The sequence below is a fragment of the Felis catus genome, chromosome B3 (assembly GCF_018350175.1).
Source record: "Felis catus isolate Fca126 chromosome B3, F.catus_Fca126_mat1.0, whole genome shotgun sequence".
NCBI lineage: Eukaryota > Metazoa > Chordata > Mammalia > Carnivora > Felidae > Felis > Felis catus.
This window is the reverse complement of record NC_058373.1, coordinates 26,238,002-26,249,325: the sequence shown is the minus strand read 5'-3', so window position 1 is coordinate 26,249,325 and position 11,324 is coordinate 26,238,002. Positions and strand designations below refer to the sequence as shown.

Below are 11,324 nucleotides of genomic sequence, written 5' to 3'. Positions count from 1 at the left end.
TATTTATGTTTGAGAGAAAGACAAAGCATGACCAGGGGAGGGGCAGAGAGAGAGGAAGACACAGAGTTTGACACAGGCTCCAGGCTCTGAGCAGTTAACACAGAGCCCAGCACAGGGCTCAAACCCATGAACCATGAGATCATGACCTGAACTGAAGTCAGATGATTAACTGACTGAGCCACCCAGGTGCCCCAATAACCACCCCTTTTTTAAAGTTTACTTATTTATTTTGAAAGAGAGAGAGTGCAGAGGAGAGGCAGAAAGAGAGGGAGAGAAGGAATCCCAAGCAGGCTGTCCCAAGCAGTGCACTGTCCCTGCAGAGCCCAACATGGGACTCAAACTCACTAACTGCGAGATCATGACCAGAGCCAAAATCAAAAGTAGGATGCTTAACCAACTAAGTCACCTAGGGGCCCCATCATAACTCCCCTTTTATAATTCCAACTGAGTCATAGAGGAGGCAGCAAGTGTTCATTTTATACACTTTATTCTTGGATACTTCCTCCAACAGTAAGTAAATGGTCTAAATGCAGTACTTGGCATCACTGTTCACACACAGCAAAAGGAAGGAGAAAGAACTGAGCAGTTACCTTGTCCATAGCAAGCACCCAGCTTGGGAACACTGTCAGGGAAGGTTCTATCAAGGAGAGACCCATGTGATGTATGTATGGGAAAAAACTTCTGGTTTTACCTATTTACCGTGTGGTTGAAATTGCTTTCTCTTTGGTACTCTACTCTAGAGACTTAGATTGAAACAGACATGAATCACCAAGAGTTTGTTTGTTTTTTTTTTTGCAAGGAATTTCATGATTGGTTTTCTTTATGTCATTTTTAGGCAATGAGCCCATCAAAATATGGATTTTTTTTTCAAACAATGACATTATCCACAAGATCAGTTCTTTTTTTATTTTTTAATGAACATTTAAGGTTCATATACAAAAGCTAACAGAGCAATTAGTCAGTCATGAAATAAGTACAAGGAAATAAAATGGAAAATAACTCAATTACAGTTTCTCACCACTGAAGCACTACACGCTGGCTGCAGCAAGAGGTGGTCAATGTTTCAGCCAGTGAATGCATGGGCCAAATGCCAAGACTGTCATCACATAACTTTTTGTTTTAACATTTCCTTTCATTTCACTGATCATTATTCAGTTGGATGGGGAGGTGGGGGTGGGGAGAAATGTTTCTTTTCCAAAATAAAGAAAAAAAGGATTTTTTAAGCAGTTAAATTTTTCCCTGGGGAAATATTTTATCTGTTCATCTAGCATATCATATATTTCTGTTATTAAATTTATCTGCATAAATATTTGCCTAATCTATTTCTTAATGTAATATCATGCAGTACTTTCTAACTTCAGAACAGTAAGAATTATCAAAGGCAATTAGTTTTGTACATAAATGCCCACAGTTTCCTTTTTAACGAAAAATGTGCTCTTTGTGATCTATGTTTCTTCCAAGAGAGTTGGTCAAGTAATAATCATGGAGCATTTCCTAAAATATTTATTTGCTGGGAAAATTTGTATGAAATGACATTTGAAGTATAAAAAACATTGTTAGGTAACACTTGGAACAGTTAAAAATATACTTATCTTGTTTGTAAACTATCAGTGTAAGATACTGAGTATCTGAGTGTCAGAGCCATTGTCTCCTGTTTTTCTAGAAAGTTGTTTGCTTTGTTTATCAATGTGACATCTTTGAAACATCTGACGTTATATATAGAAACATCAAGGCAATATTATTTGTACATATTATTAAACATGCAAAAATTTCCTGAAAGACAGTGCCCGAATATGGAGTCCCTCTGAGTTCAACCTCTCCTTGGTAACCATTCTGCTGGAAGTATGGCTCTCCTGGAGTTTGGGAGTGTGGTGAGTTATTTTGGAGGGGCAGCCCCTTTAATCACCGGTTCCCTATTCAAATATGTTGCCCAGTAAACTAAGTTGAAAGTGCCAAACAAGACTGGGAATACAATTCGGGACATTTTGTCAATCTTGCTGATGCTGTTGTAAGTCTTTTTGTTTTCAGAAGTTTTCTCTTCGGAAGGCTTTACTGAGGCTGAAGATGCATTTGAGGTCCCTGCCGGGGTCTGTTCCTTTGGGATGTTGGGGGGGTGGGTCATCTTCCCAGTAGTATAAGCATTTGTTGACTTACTTAGTATGAGTTCCCGCTCCTTCTTCTGCAAAATATATAATAAGACTGTAAGGGCATGCTATTTTCAGGCAATTGTCAAATCATTTCTGAAAGTTCTAAAAGTTTATCTCTCAAAAGAGAGATACAGAAACATCAGCTTAGCTCTAGGGGAGGGAAGTTCTCCACAGACTTCTAAGCCTACAACACCACATGGCCAGTCTTGAACATGAAATTCTAGAATGACAAAGTAATTCTAAATCAGAATATTGGTTATCTTTGTTGAGGTGGAGACTATAAAGGGCTTTGTTGACTGGGAAGTGGCATAGTGAACTTTTTGGAGAACTGGTGATATTCTCTATCTCGACAGGGATTTGGCTTACACAGATGAACTCACCAAATGTATCCTTGGTATCTGTGCATTTTACACTATGCAAATTTTTCTTTGAAAGAATCAAATGGTAAACAAATATTGAACCCTTGTTAATAATATACATATATTTACATGTATATAAATATATTTAGTGGGAAATATAGTGTCTTTTAACATTTACTCTGGAATGCATAAGAGTATAAAGGCGGTTTGAGGATGAGTGAATGGATAGATAGATGAAAATTAGACAGTAATGACAGATTTTCATTGTGAAATTCTTTAAACATCACAAACATTTGTTTGCAAATGTATAAAATAAAATGCTGCAAAAAGCTGTTCCTTAATATAGTGCCATTAAATAAAATTTATTTGCGAAAACACAGGAAAGTAACTTAAAGGAAATATGTCAACCATTAAAACTATGAAAACGATAACAAATAGGAAGGAAGCACATAGAGCAAGGAGTGAGAGGAAGTAAGTGAAAAGAGAGGAAGAATCAATATGGAAACAGATGCAGAGAGCATGGGGACATGGTGAGAGAGGCTACACCAGTCCTGGGCTACAGTAGGGACCCTCTGGCCTACTCTTCAGAAATACTACAGTTCTTTGATACATCAGTGATCATGTGCACACCCACACTGGTCTGCCAAAAGAAACTGATAAGCATAACTATGAATTTACTGCCTTGAATGGCTCCCAACTCTTGGTGTAGCCAAGAAAAGAACAGATGCTTTAGAAGATACTAATCTGTGTTGATAACATGTGTTTTACTTGGGGGAATGAGCAGTAGTACAGAATTCAGCACAATTACAATGGCTGTGGTATTCATTGAGATGTGTCCCAGTCCCCCTTCTAGGTCCACCTGCTGCTCAGCTGCAGGCAGAGCAGCCAGGAGACAGCCTTAAGCTCCAAATCATTCAGGGCTGACTTCAACTTCTTCCTCTGCTGAATGTCACTTCCTCTTTGTTCTTTCATCTGTATTCATCCTTACAAACTACCTTGCACTCCAAACTCTTACCTGGCATTTGCCTCTGGAGATCTCAACATGTGACAATGGTGAACACAGTCTATTTTTCAAGCTCTATACTTTTAAGTAAAAGTCAATTTACGTGAGTAGGCTAACACTATGTTTAATAATTCATGTGCATTACCCATGTCTCATAATATGACTTGCCCACCCGAATGTCTTTAGATGCCCTGATGCTTCAACTGCACAGAACCTTTCAGGCCTAAGTGGTGGGATTCTCCAGCACTACAGCCTTTGAAGGACAACATGAAGCACTGAAGTTCTACAAGACAGTGAGGCATGCTGCTTATTCTAAAAGATCAGTGCTAATCTAGGACTAGGTAAACCATGTTAGCTTCATTCCTCCCTCTCCAAAGGTCTTGCCAGCCAGATCTATGGCAAGTAGTAATAACAGTGGGGCCAAGTGTGAAAGTGGAGGCTGACAAGGATGGTGAGCCTACCTGACAACATTTTAGGGCTCTCCATTCATTCCTTCCTCCTAGATTCAGAGATGTGTGCCTGAAGGCCTCAATTCATGCACTAAACTCCCATCTGCTCTCGTACTCATACTTGAGTATCTCCAGTCCACTGTCACATAGCCATCAAAACCCAGACCCTTAGCAATCATTTCACTTCAGGCAACACAGGGCTGGGCATTGGGAAGCCCTCTTTCCCAATTCCATTCATGCTCCTCCCCCAACAAACATCCTCCATAGCTACTTTTGTCTTTACCATCAAGTCCAGAAGATTGGGTCAAAAATCTCTAGTTTGTGGCACAAAAATAGACACATAGACCAATGGAATAGAATAGAAACCCCAGAACTAGACCCACAAACGTATGGCCAACTCATCTTTGACAAAGCAGGAAAGAACATCCAATGGAAAAAAGACAGCCTCTTTAACAAATGGTGCTAGGAGAACTGAACAGCAACATGCAGAAGGTTGAAACTAGACCACTTTCTCATACCATTCACAAAAATAAACTCAAAATGGATAAAGGACCTAAATGTGAGACAGGAAACCATCAAAACCTTAGAGGAGAAAGCAGGAAAAGACCTCTCTGACCTCAGCCGTAGCAATCTCTTACTCGATACATCCCCAAAGGCAAGGGAATTAAAAGCAAAAGTGAATTACTGGGACCTTATGAAGATAAAAAGCTTCTGCACAGCAAAGGAAACAACCAACAAAACTAAAAGGCAACCAACGGAATGGGAAAAGATATTCGCAAATGACATATCGGACAAAGGGCTAGTATCCAAAATCTATAAAGAGCTCACCAAACTACACACCTGAAAAACAAATAACCCAGTGAAGAAATTGGCAGAAAACATGAATAGACACTTCTCTAAAGAAGACATCTGGATGGCTAACAGGCACATGAAAAGATGTTCAGTGTCACTCCTTATCAGGGAAATACAAATCAAAACCACACTCAGGTATCACCTCACGCCAGTCAGAGTGGCCAAAATGAACAAATCAGGAGACTATACATCCTGGAGAGGATGTGGAGAAACGGGAACCCTCTTGCACTGTTGGTGGGAATGCAAATTGGTGCAGCCGCTCTGGAAAGCAGTGTGGAGGTTCCTCAGAAAATTAAAAATAGACCTAACCTATGACCCAGCAATAGCACTGCTGGGAATTTATCCAAGGGATACAGGAGTACTGATGCACAGGGGCACTTGTACCCCAATGTTCATAGCAGCACTCTCAACAATAGCCAAATTATGGAAAGAGCCTAAATGTCCATCAACTGATGAATGGATAAAGAAATTGTGGTTTATATACACAATGGAATACTACATGGCAATGAGAAAAAATGAAATATGGCCCTTTGTAGCAACGTGGATGGAACTGGAGAGTGTGATGCTAAGTGAAATAAGCCATACAGAGAAAGACAGATACCATATGGTTTCACTCTTATGTGGATCCTGAGAAACTTAACAGGAACCCATGGGGGAGGGGAAGGAAAAAAAAAAAGAGGTTAGAGTGGGAGAGAGCCAAAGCATAAGAGACTGTTAAAAACTGAGAACAAACTGAGGGTTGATGGGGGGTGGGAGGGAGGAGAGGGTGGGTGATGGGTATTGAGGAGGCACCTTTTGGGATGAGCACTGGGTGTTGTATGGAAACCAATTTGTCAATAAATTTCATAAAAAAAAAAATCTCTAGTTTGCCTCTACAAATGTTTCCCTAGGTCACCACCAATCCACTGTGGTCAGGTAGCTCCTATGCCCCCACTCCATCCCCAACTCCAAAAACATCCACTCCTAAGGTTGCTACTTGTCAGGGCCCTCCCTCCCATCCTATCTCCTTTGAGAGGGCCCAGCACAGACCCCACTTGGCCTTCCTCCAACCAGGCAAGCTGGACTTCAAAATGAGTTTTCCATGACTGGAATTCTGACATGGGAAAGGATACCTGGCCCTTGGAAGTGAGGAGAATCAGATGTGTCAGCTTAAGTCATAACCTCTGACTTTTACCGTAAAGAAAATAGTTGTGTTAAATGCAAAAAGCAAGCATGAGGCCACCGATGAGACACTGATGAGTGTCCTCAACAAAAAGAGACAGCCCTGGGTGGCTGTTCCTGGTTTGTGGCCCTGACTGGGAGGTCAGGCCAGACAATTCTAGTCTTCTATAATACTTTCCAGGACTCCCTTCATGCTGAATTTTCAAAGGACAGATTTTTATTTCAAGTCTACTTTGATAACTTTGATCTACTCTTCTTCAGAGCAAAGGTTTTGCTTATTTGTTTAATGCATGGTGTAATTAGCAGTTTATCAAATGCTGTTTCATTTTCTGCTCCATGTAGATTATTCTCACCTCCCAAGGACATGGTTCAGCTTGGAATTCTGTGCAACCTTTTTTCTTCAAATATTCCTTAGATTTAGGCACAAATCACCCTCTAAATACCTGATAATTAATTGCTTTGAACAGAGTAATGCTTTCCACAATAACTGTGCATCATTAAGTGAACCAAATCATCTCTTCCTCAGGTAGGGTTTGCTGCCTCCAGTAAGCTGTATGCTCTCCACATGCCCTTAAAGCCACCCTGCAGAAGATCTACTGTATGGTGTAGTGGCAAAAGAGAGTGACAGAGAATATACAATTCAGAACCGGACAAGTAGTCACTGAACAGACAGAAGGTACGTTAGCAAAAATAGCAGACCTATGTGTAAACAGCTCAAGCCATTCACCTGACATCAGACCTTTTGCTTGATCGAAGCTAATGATTCAAAACAAAGTTGAAATAGGACCTGTTGTAAGTAAGACTTGGTAGAGACCCTCAACACAGGGAAGGAGTCCTTTTTTTGTTGGGGGTGGGTGGGAGATAGGGAGGAGAAACACTTGTCTTATATTTGATATTTTGTACCATAAATGTTTTCTCTGGAGGAAAGGGGGAAAATGTAGTCAGTACCTTGACCTTGGCTGCTTCTGAGGCTTTTTTGCCATCCCAGGCCCAGCCTCTCTTTGTGAAATAGTTGACGGTGGCAAACTCAATCAGCGCAGAGAACACGAAAGCATAGCACACAGCTATGAACCAGTCCATGGCTGTCGCATAAGCCACTTTGGGTAGAGAGTTCCGAGCACTGATGCTGAGGGTCGTCATGGTCAGCACCGTGGTCACCCCTGTGGTGGTTGGGGACGGTGTGGGAGGGGGTGGGTAGGGAGAATGGAAACAGGGATCAGTACTGGCCCCCAGACCCCAGTATAACACCCCTGACCATAACAGATGAAGACAGGAAAGGAACTAGTTACCTTTATCAGTGAACTAGTTATCTTTACCAGACAGAACCTCCCTCTCTACAGTTCCATAACATTTAACACACTCATAGCATTTATTTGCTATTTTATTGCTTATTTTATTTACCTTATTAATTGGCTCATTCCTCGAGAATACAAGCTGAGGAGGGTAGGGATTGGGTCCGATATATACACATACTCTGTGTCCCTATTGTCTTGAACCAAGCAAATAGCAAATAGCTCTTGTTCAACAAAGATGTGTTGAATAGGTAGTGTTCCTCTGTTCCATAGGGGCAATACCCAATGGAGAACAGGTAATGACATTCACATAGCAGCTGGTGAAGTGTTTCACAAAAATTTGCTAGGCACCCTATGAATAGTGGACTCAAGGCAACCTGAAGAAACAAACCTGCTTTTACATGTATTAACCCAACTTGCAGACCTTGAGGAACTGAGAAGGTGAGTGCAGTAGAAGCACCATGTCTGAATCTGAGTCTCAGTACTTTCCTCCATCCAAGAGGGATCAATGTCCCCTAAAAGCCACTGTGCAGGGTGTCTGTGGCCAGTCTGCCTTGGCTTCTGTGGAAACATTGCAGTGATCATGCAGCAAGGCCAGATACGTGGAGGGGAATGTTCAGGACTGGCAGATTACAAGCCATCTATATAGCATCCACTAAGTGCCAGATTGATTTAAGCTACATTCTGGATGGGTGTAATTATCCCCATTCACAGGTGACATGTTTAAAGATTTAAAAATACTTAGCAATGTACCCCATTTCGCTAGCTGACAACTGAGAACCCATATTCAGACCAGGATCTGCATGACCCTTATAGCCCACACAACTTCCACATGCTCTGTGTCTTCCTCCTCACCACAGTTTTGTTTGCACAAGGGTGCACTTGTGTGCATAGGGTGTGGGCACAATGCACCTGCTATGGGTTGGATTGTGTTTGCCCAAAATTCATATGTTGAAGTCCTAACCTCCAGAACTTCAGAATGTAAACTAACTTGGAAATATAGCCTTTACAGAAATAATCAGGTTAAAATGAGATTGTTAAGGCAGGCCCTGATGCAACATGACAGGTGTCACAGACATGAACACAGGAAGAATACTGAGTAAAGACTGGAATTCTCTGTCACAAGCCAGGAAACTGCCAGAAACAAGGAGAGAGGCCTGAAATAGACCCTTCCCTCACAACCCTCAGAAGGAACAAGCTTTGCTGACCTCTTGATTTTGACTTGTAGCCTCCAGATCTGAGACAATTAATTTCTGTTGTTTAAGCCACTCAGGGCATGGTACTCTGTTATATAACCTTAGGAAACCAGTACAGCACCAAGTGCATAATGTCACTGGTGGTCACAGCAGCTTAGTTTTCATCCAATGTCATCCCTCAAAGGTATTTATATGTCCTTATTGAACATGGTACCATGTGTGGAATTAATAGAAATCCACTATTCTTAATAGAATGGAATCCACTTAATTCTTAATAGAATCAAGAGAAATCACTATTAATATTAATAAATTAAATATTAATTATTAAATAGTAGGCATCTTTGATTTTTCTTAGAAATCCACTTAATCATTGTACTTGGAAAGTGTTCTGGCATGACCTTTAACAGGCTTCTTGCAACTTCTTGGGTCCTTTAACACCCTAATGTGCATCTGGAATCTCCAAGAAGAAACAGATGCTAATATGCAACATTGTCCAAACTATTTTTTTTCTCAGCCACCTACTAATGTTCCCCTAAAGACCTGGAGCCATAAGTCAACCTCCACACCTCTCCGAAACATTCCTGAAGCTAGATGAAGCAGGGTAAGTGAAGCTGGCCATGTAGGTGGAGGTAGAGAGATAGCCTGACAGGAACACTCCTGGGCCACTCACTTAGAAACTCCCTGGGCTCTCAAGCTTCCCACAGAATTATGGTAGTGTTAACATAAAATGCTGGTCACGATTACCTTCTTTTCAAGGGAAAGTGCAACAGTAAGAGCTGAGGCATGAAGTATACCTTACAGTTTAGAAATATGTGAGCATCCATTACCGCAACTGACCTGCAAAACTACCTTTAGTATCACTACTGAAATGCGAGGAAGCAGAATTTCCAGGTAAGAGTCAAATGCTGAACTATGTCTGCTATGCTGAGGTACCTCCTGAACTAGATCTTGCTAAACCTCATTTATGTCTTAGGGATGTCAAATGATGTTATTCTGCTAAATGGTTATCCTATATGTGTATGTATGTGTACATGTATATATTTGTATATGTATGTTTATATATATATGTGTATATAATATATATTTATTATTTATACATGAAAATATCCATATATTCATATCATAGACACCATATGATGGTATATATGATATATAGATATGTAATTTATTATTACCATACCACATATGGTATATTGAATGCCTGTTGGGAGTTAATTTTAAAGTGGTATCACGTTTCAAAGAAAACTGCTTGATAACGTAAAAAGCAGTACTTTAGGAGAAGTGTGAAAATACTGTAGCAAAATCTAACATAAGACAGATTGCTACCAGTTTCAAACCTAAAAAAAAAAAAGCCTACCAGCAAAAGCTTTTCAAAATGGAAACAATGATCAAATAGACCAAGTGTCATTTCCTAAAACCTTGTTAGAGTGCAATCCTAAATCCTTATCCTTAACATTGAATTCTTTACTAATTGGTCTGTTTGTTTTCCAGGTCACAGAACAGACAACACTAGTCATTCAGAGGCTGTTCTTTGGGGGTAGTTAGAAGCAGTCACAAAACACCAGTGTAGGCCTGGCTTGGGGACACTCACCAAACACTGTCCTGGCAGGGACTGATTCTCTGTTCAGCCAAAAGGACACTTGTGACAAGATCACGGTCATTATGCAGGGAAGGTAGGTCTGGATGACAAAGTACCCAATCTTCCGCTTCAGATGGAAATGAGCTGTCATGATTGTGTATTCACCTGCAAATAAACAAATTAACTCGGGCAACCACCTGTCCTACAGTCCTGCCTATGGTTCCTGCCCCTGAACCAGAGGCAGTCCAGAAGTCCCCTTCTTTCCACCTTCCCACTGGACAACTATTTGTTTGTATTGTTAGGATGAAGGAGATGAAAGAGGATGCATAGATTTCTTAGCTGTCATTCTGTAAGTCTTTTGAGCCCCAGCCTCTGAAGAGCCTTTCCTGCTGGATGTTTTTCCTGGGGAAAATCAGATTTGTGTGTTTTCCTAATCCCTGGTCACAATCTGTGCCACTCTCTGCCCACCCCCTCACTGCTACTGCCATCAGGATTTCAGGATTTAGCCTCTCCAGATATAACTCAGGACATCACAGAGCCCTGTCGCAGGTGGAGAATTGTTCTCCCTATTTCCCAGCCAGGGAAAGCTGGCAGGAGCTGGGGGAAAGCACTCCCCACAGGCTCTGCACTCCGTGACAGACCCAGGTGGAGGGTGAAGAACAGCAGTTTGAGGAGGCCACTGGTCTGGCAGCCCCTCCCTCCTGCCACCTACCAGGGGAGATCGGGGCATTTCCTTGGAGATGCCCCAGTGCCTTCTCTGGATCTGCCTGGCTGTGTGGGAGGCCAGAGGGGACCTCCCATTCATTGCTGAGAATGACGCTGCCCTGATGGTGAACTGGTAAGGAGCTGAGATGGGTTGTGGTTGGAGGGTATATAAATGGATGTCAACTGGAAAGTCTCTAATGCTAGATTCCTTTTTCTGAAAAAAATATAGTTAACATATGACGTTGTATTAGTTTCAGTTGTACCACATAGTGATTCGACAATTCTGTACATTACTTAATGCTCACCATGATAAGTGTAGTCACCATCATTCACCATATAACATAATAACAATTACTACTGTCTGTACTCTACGTTGTGCCTTTCATCTGTGTGACTGCTACCTGAATATACACCTCCCTAGGGAGATGGGGAGGCTGCTTTGAGGAGTGGAGGCAAAGTTAAGCTGATCTGAGGACAGGAGTTCTTTTGCTGAATTGCAAGGAGTAGATGGTGTGGCTGGGGAGCTGGATAGAACTACAAAGTGGGGAGAAAGGGCTTGAGGCTGCCACTAATGCAGACCT

At 41.5% G+C, this 11,324-nt stretch overlaps 2 protein-coding genes and 1 long non-coding RNA gene across 5 annotated transcripts in view; 2 read left to right on the top strand and 1 right to left on the bottom strand.

Moving 5' to 3' along the window:
- Nucleotides 1-470: 470 nt before the first annotated feature.
- Nucleotides 471-11,324, bottom strand: part of GABRA5 (gamma-aminobutyric acid type A receptor subunit alpha5) — an 84,957-nt gene continuing 74,103 nt past the window's right edge. For all 3 annotated transcript variants that reach the window (XM_045058956.1, XM_019831994.3, XM_023255032.2), the window contains 3 exons: nt 10,051-10,203; nt 6,920-7,131; nt 471-2,179 (listed from right to left, as the gene is read on the bottom strand). In XM_045058956.1, coding sequence (XP_044914891.1) covers nt 1,877-2,179; nt 6,920-7,131; nt 10,051-10,203 — 668 coding nt within the window. In that variant the 3' untranslated portion in view covers nt 471-1,876. The remainder of the gene's footprint in view (nt 2,180-6,919; nt 7,132-10,050; nt 10,204-11,324) is intronic.
- Nucleotides 2,445-6,791, top strand: LOC123385843. Its single transcript, XR_006598984.1, has 3 exons — nt 2,445-2,591; nt 3,696-3,832; nt 6,502-6,791. It is a non-coding gene; the product is annotated as an uncharacterized LOC123385843 (long non-coding RNA).
- Nucleotides 10,550-11,324, top strand: part of GABRB3 (gamma-aminobutyric acid type A receptor subunit beta3) — a 466,981-nt gene continuing 466,206 nt past the window's right edge. Inside the window, exon 1 of the mRNA XM_019831992.3 lies at nt 10,550-10,876. Within this exon, the coding sequence (XP_019687551.1) occupies nt 10,779-10,876 (98 nt within the window). The 5' untranslated portion in view covers nt 10,550-10,778. The remainder of the gene's footprint in view (nt 10,877-11,324) is intronic.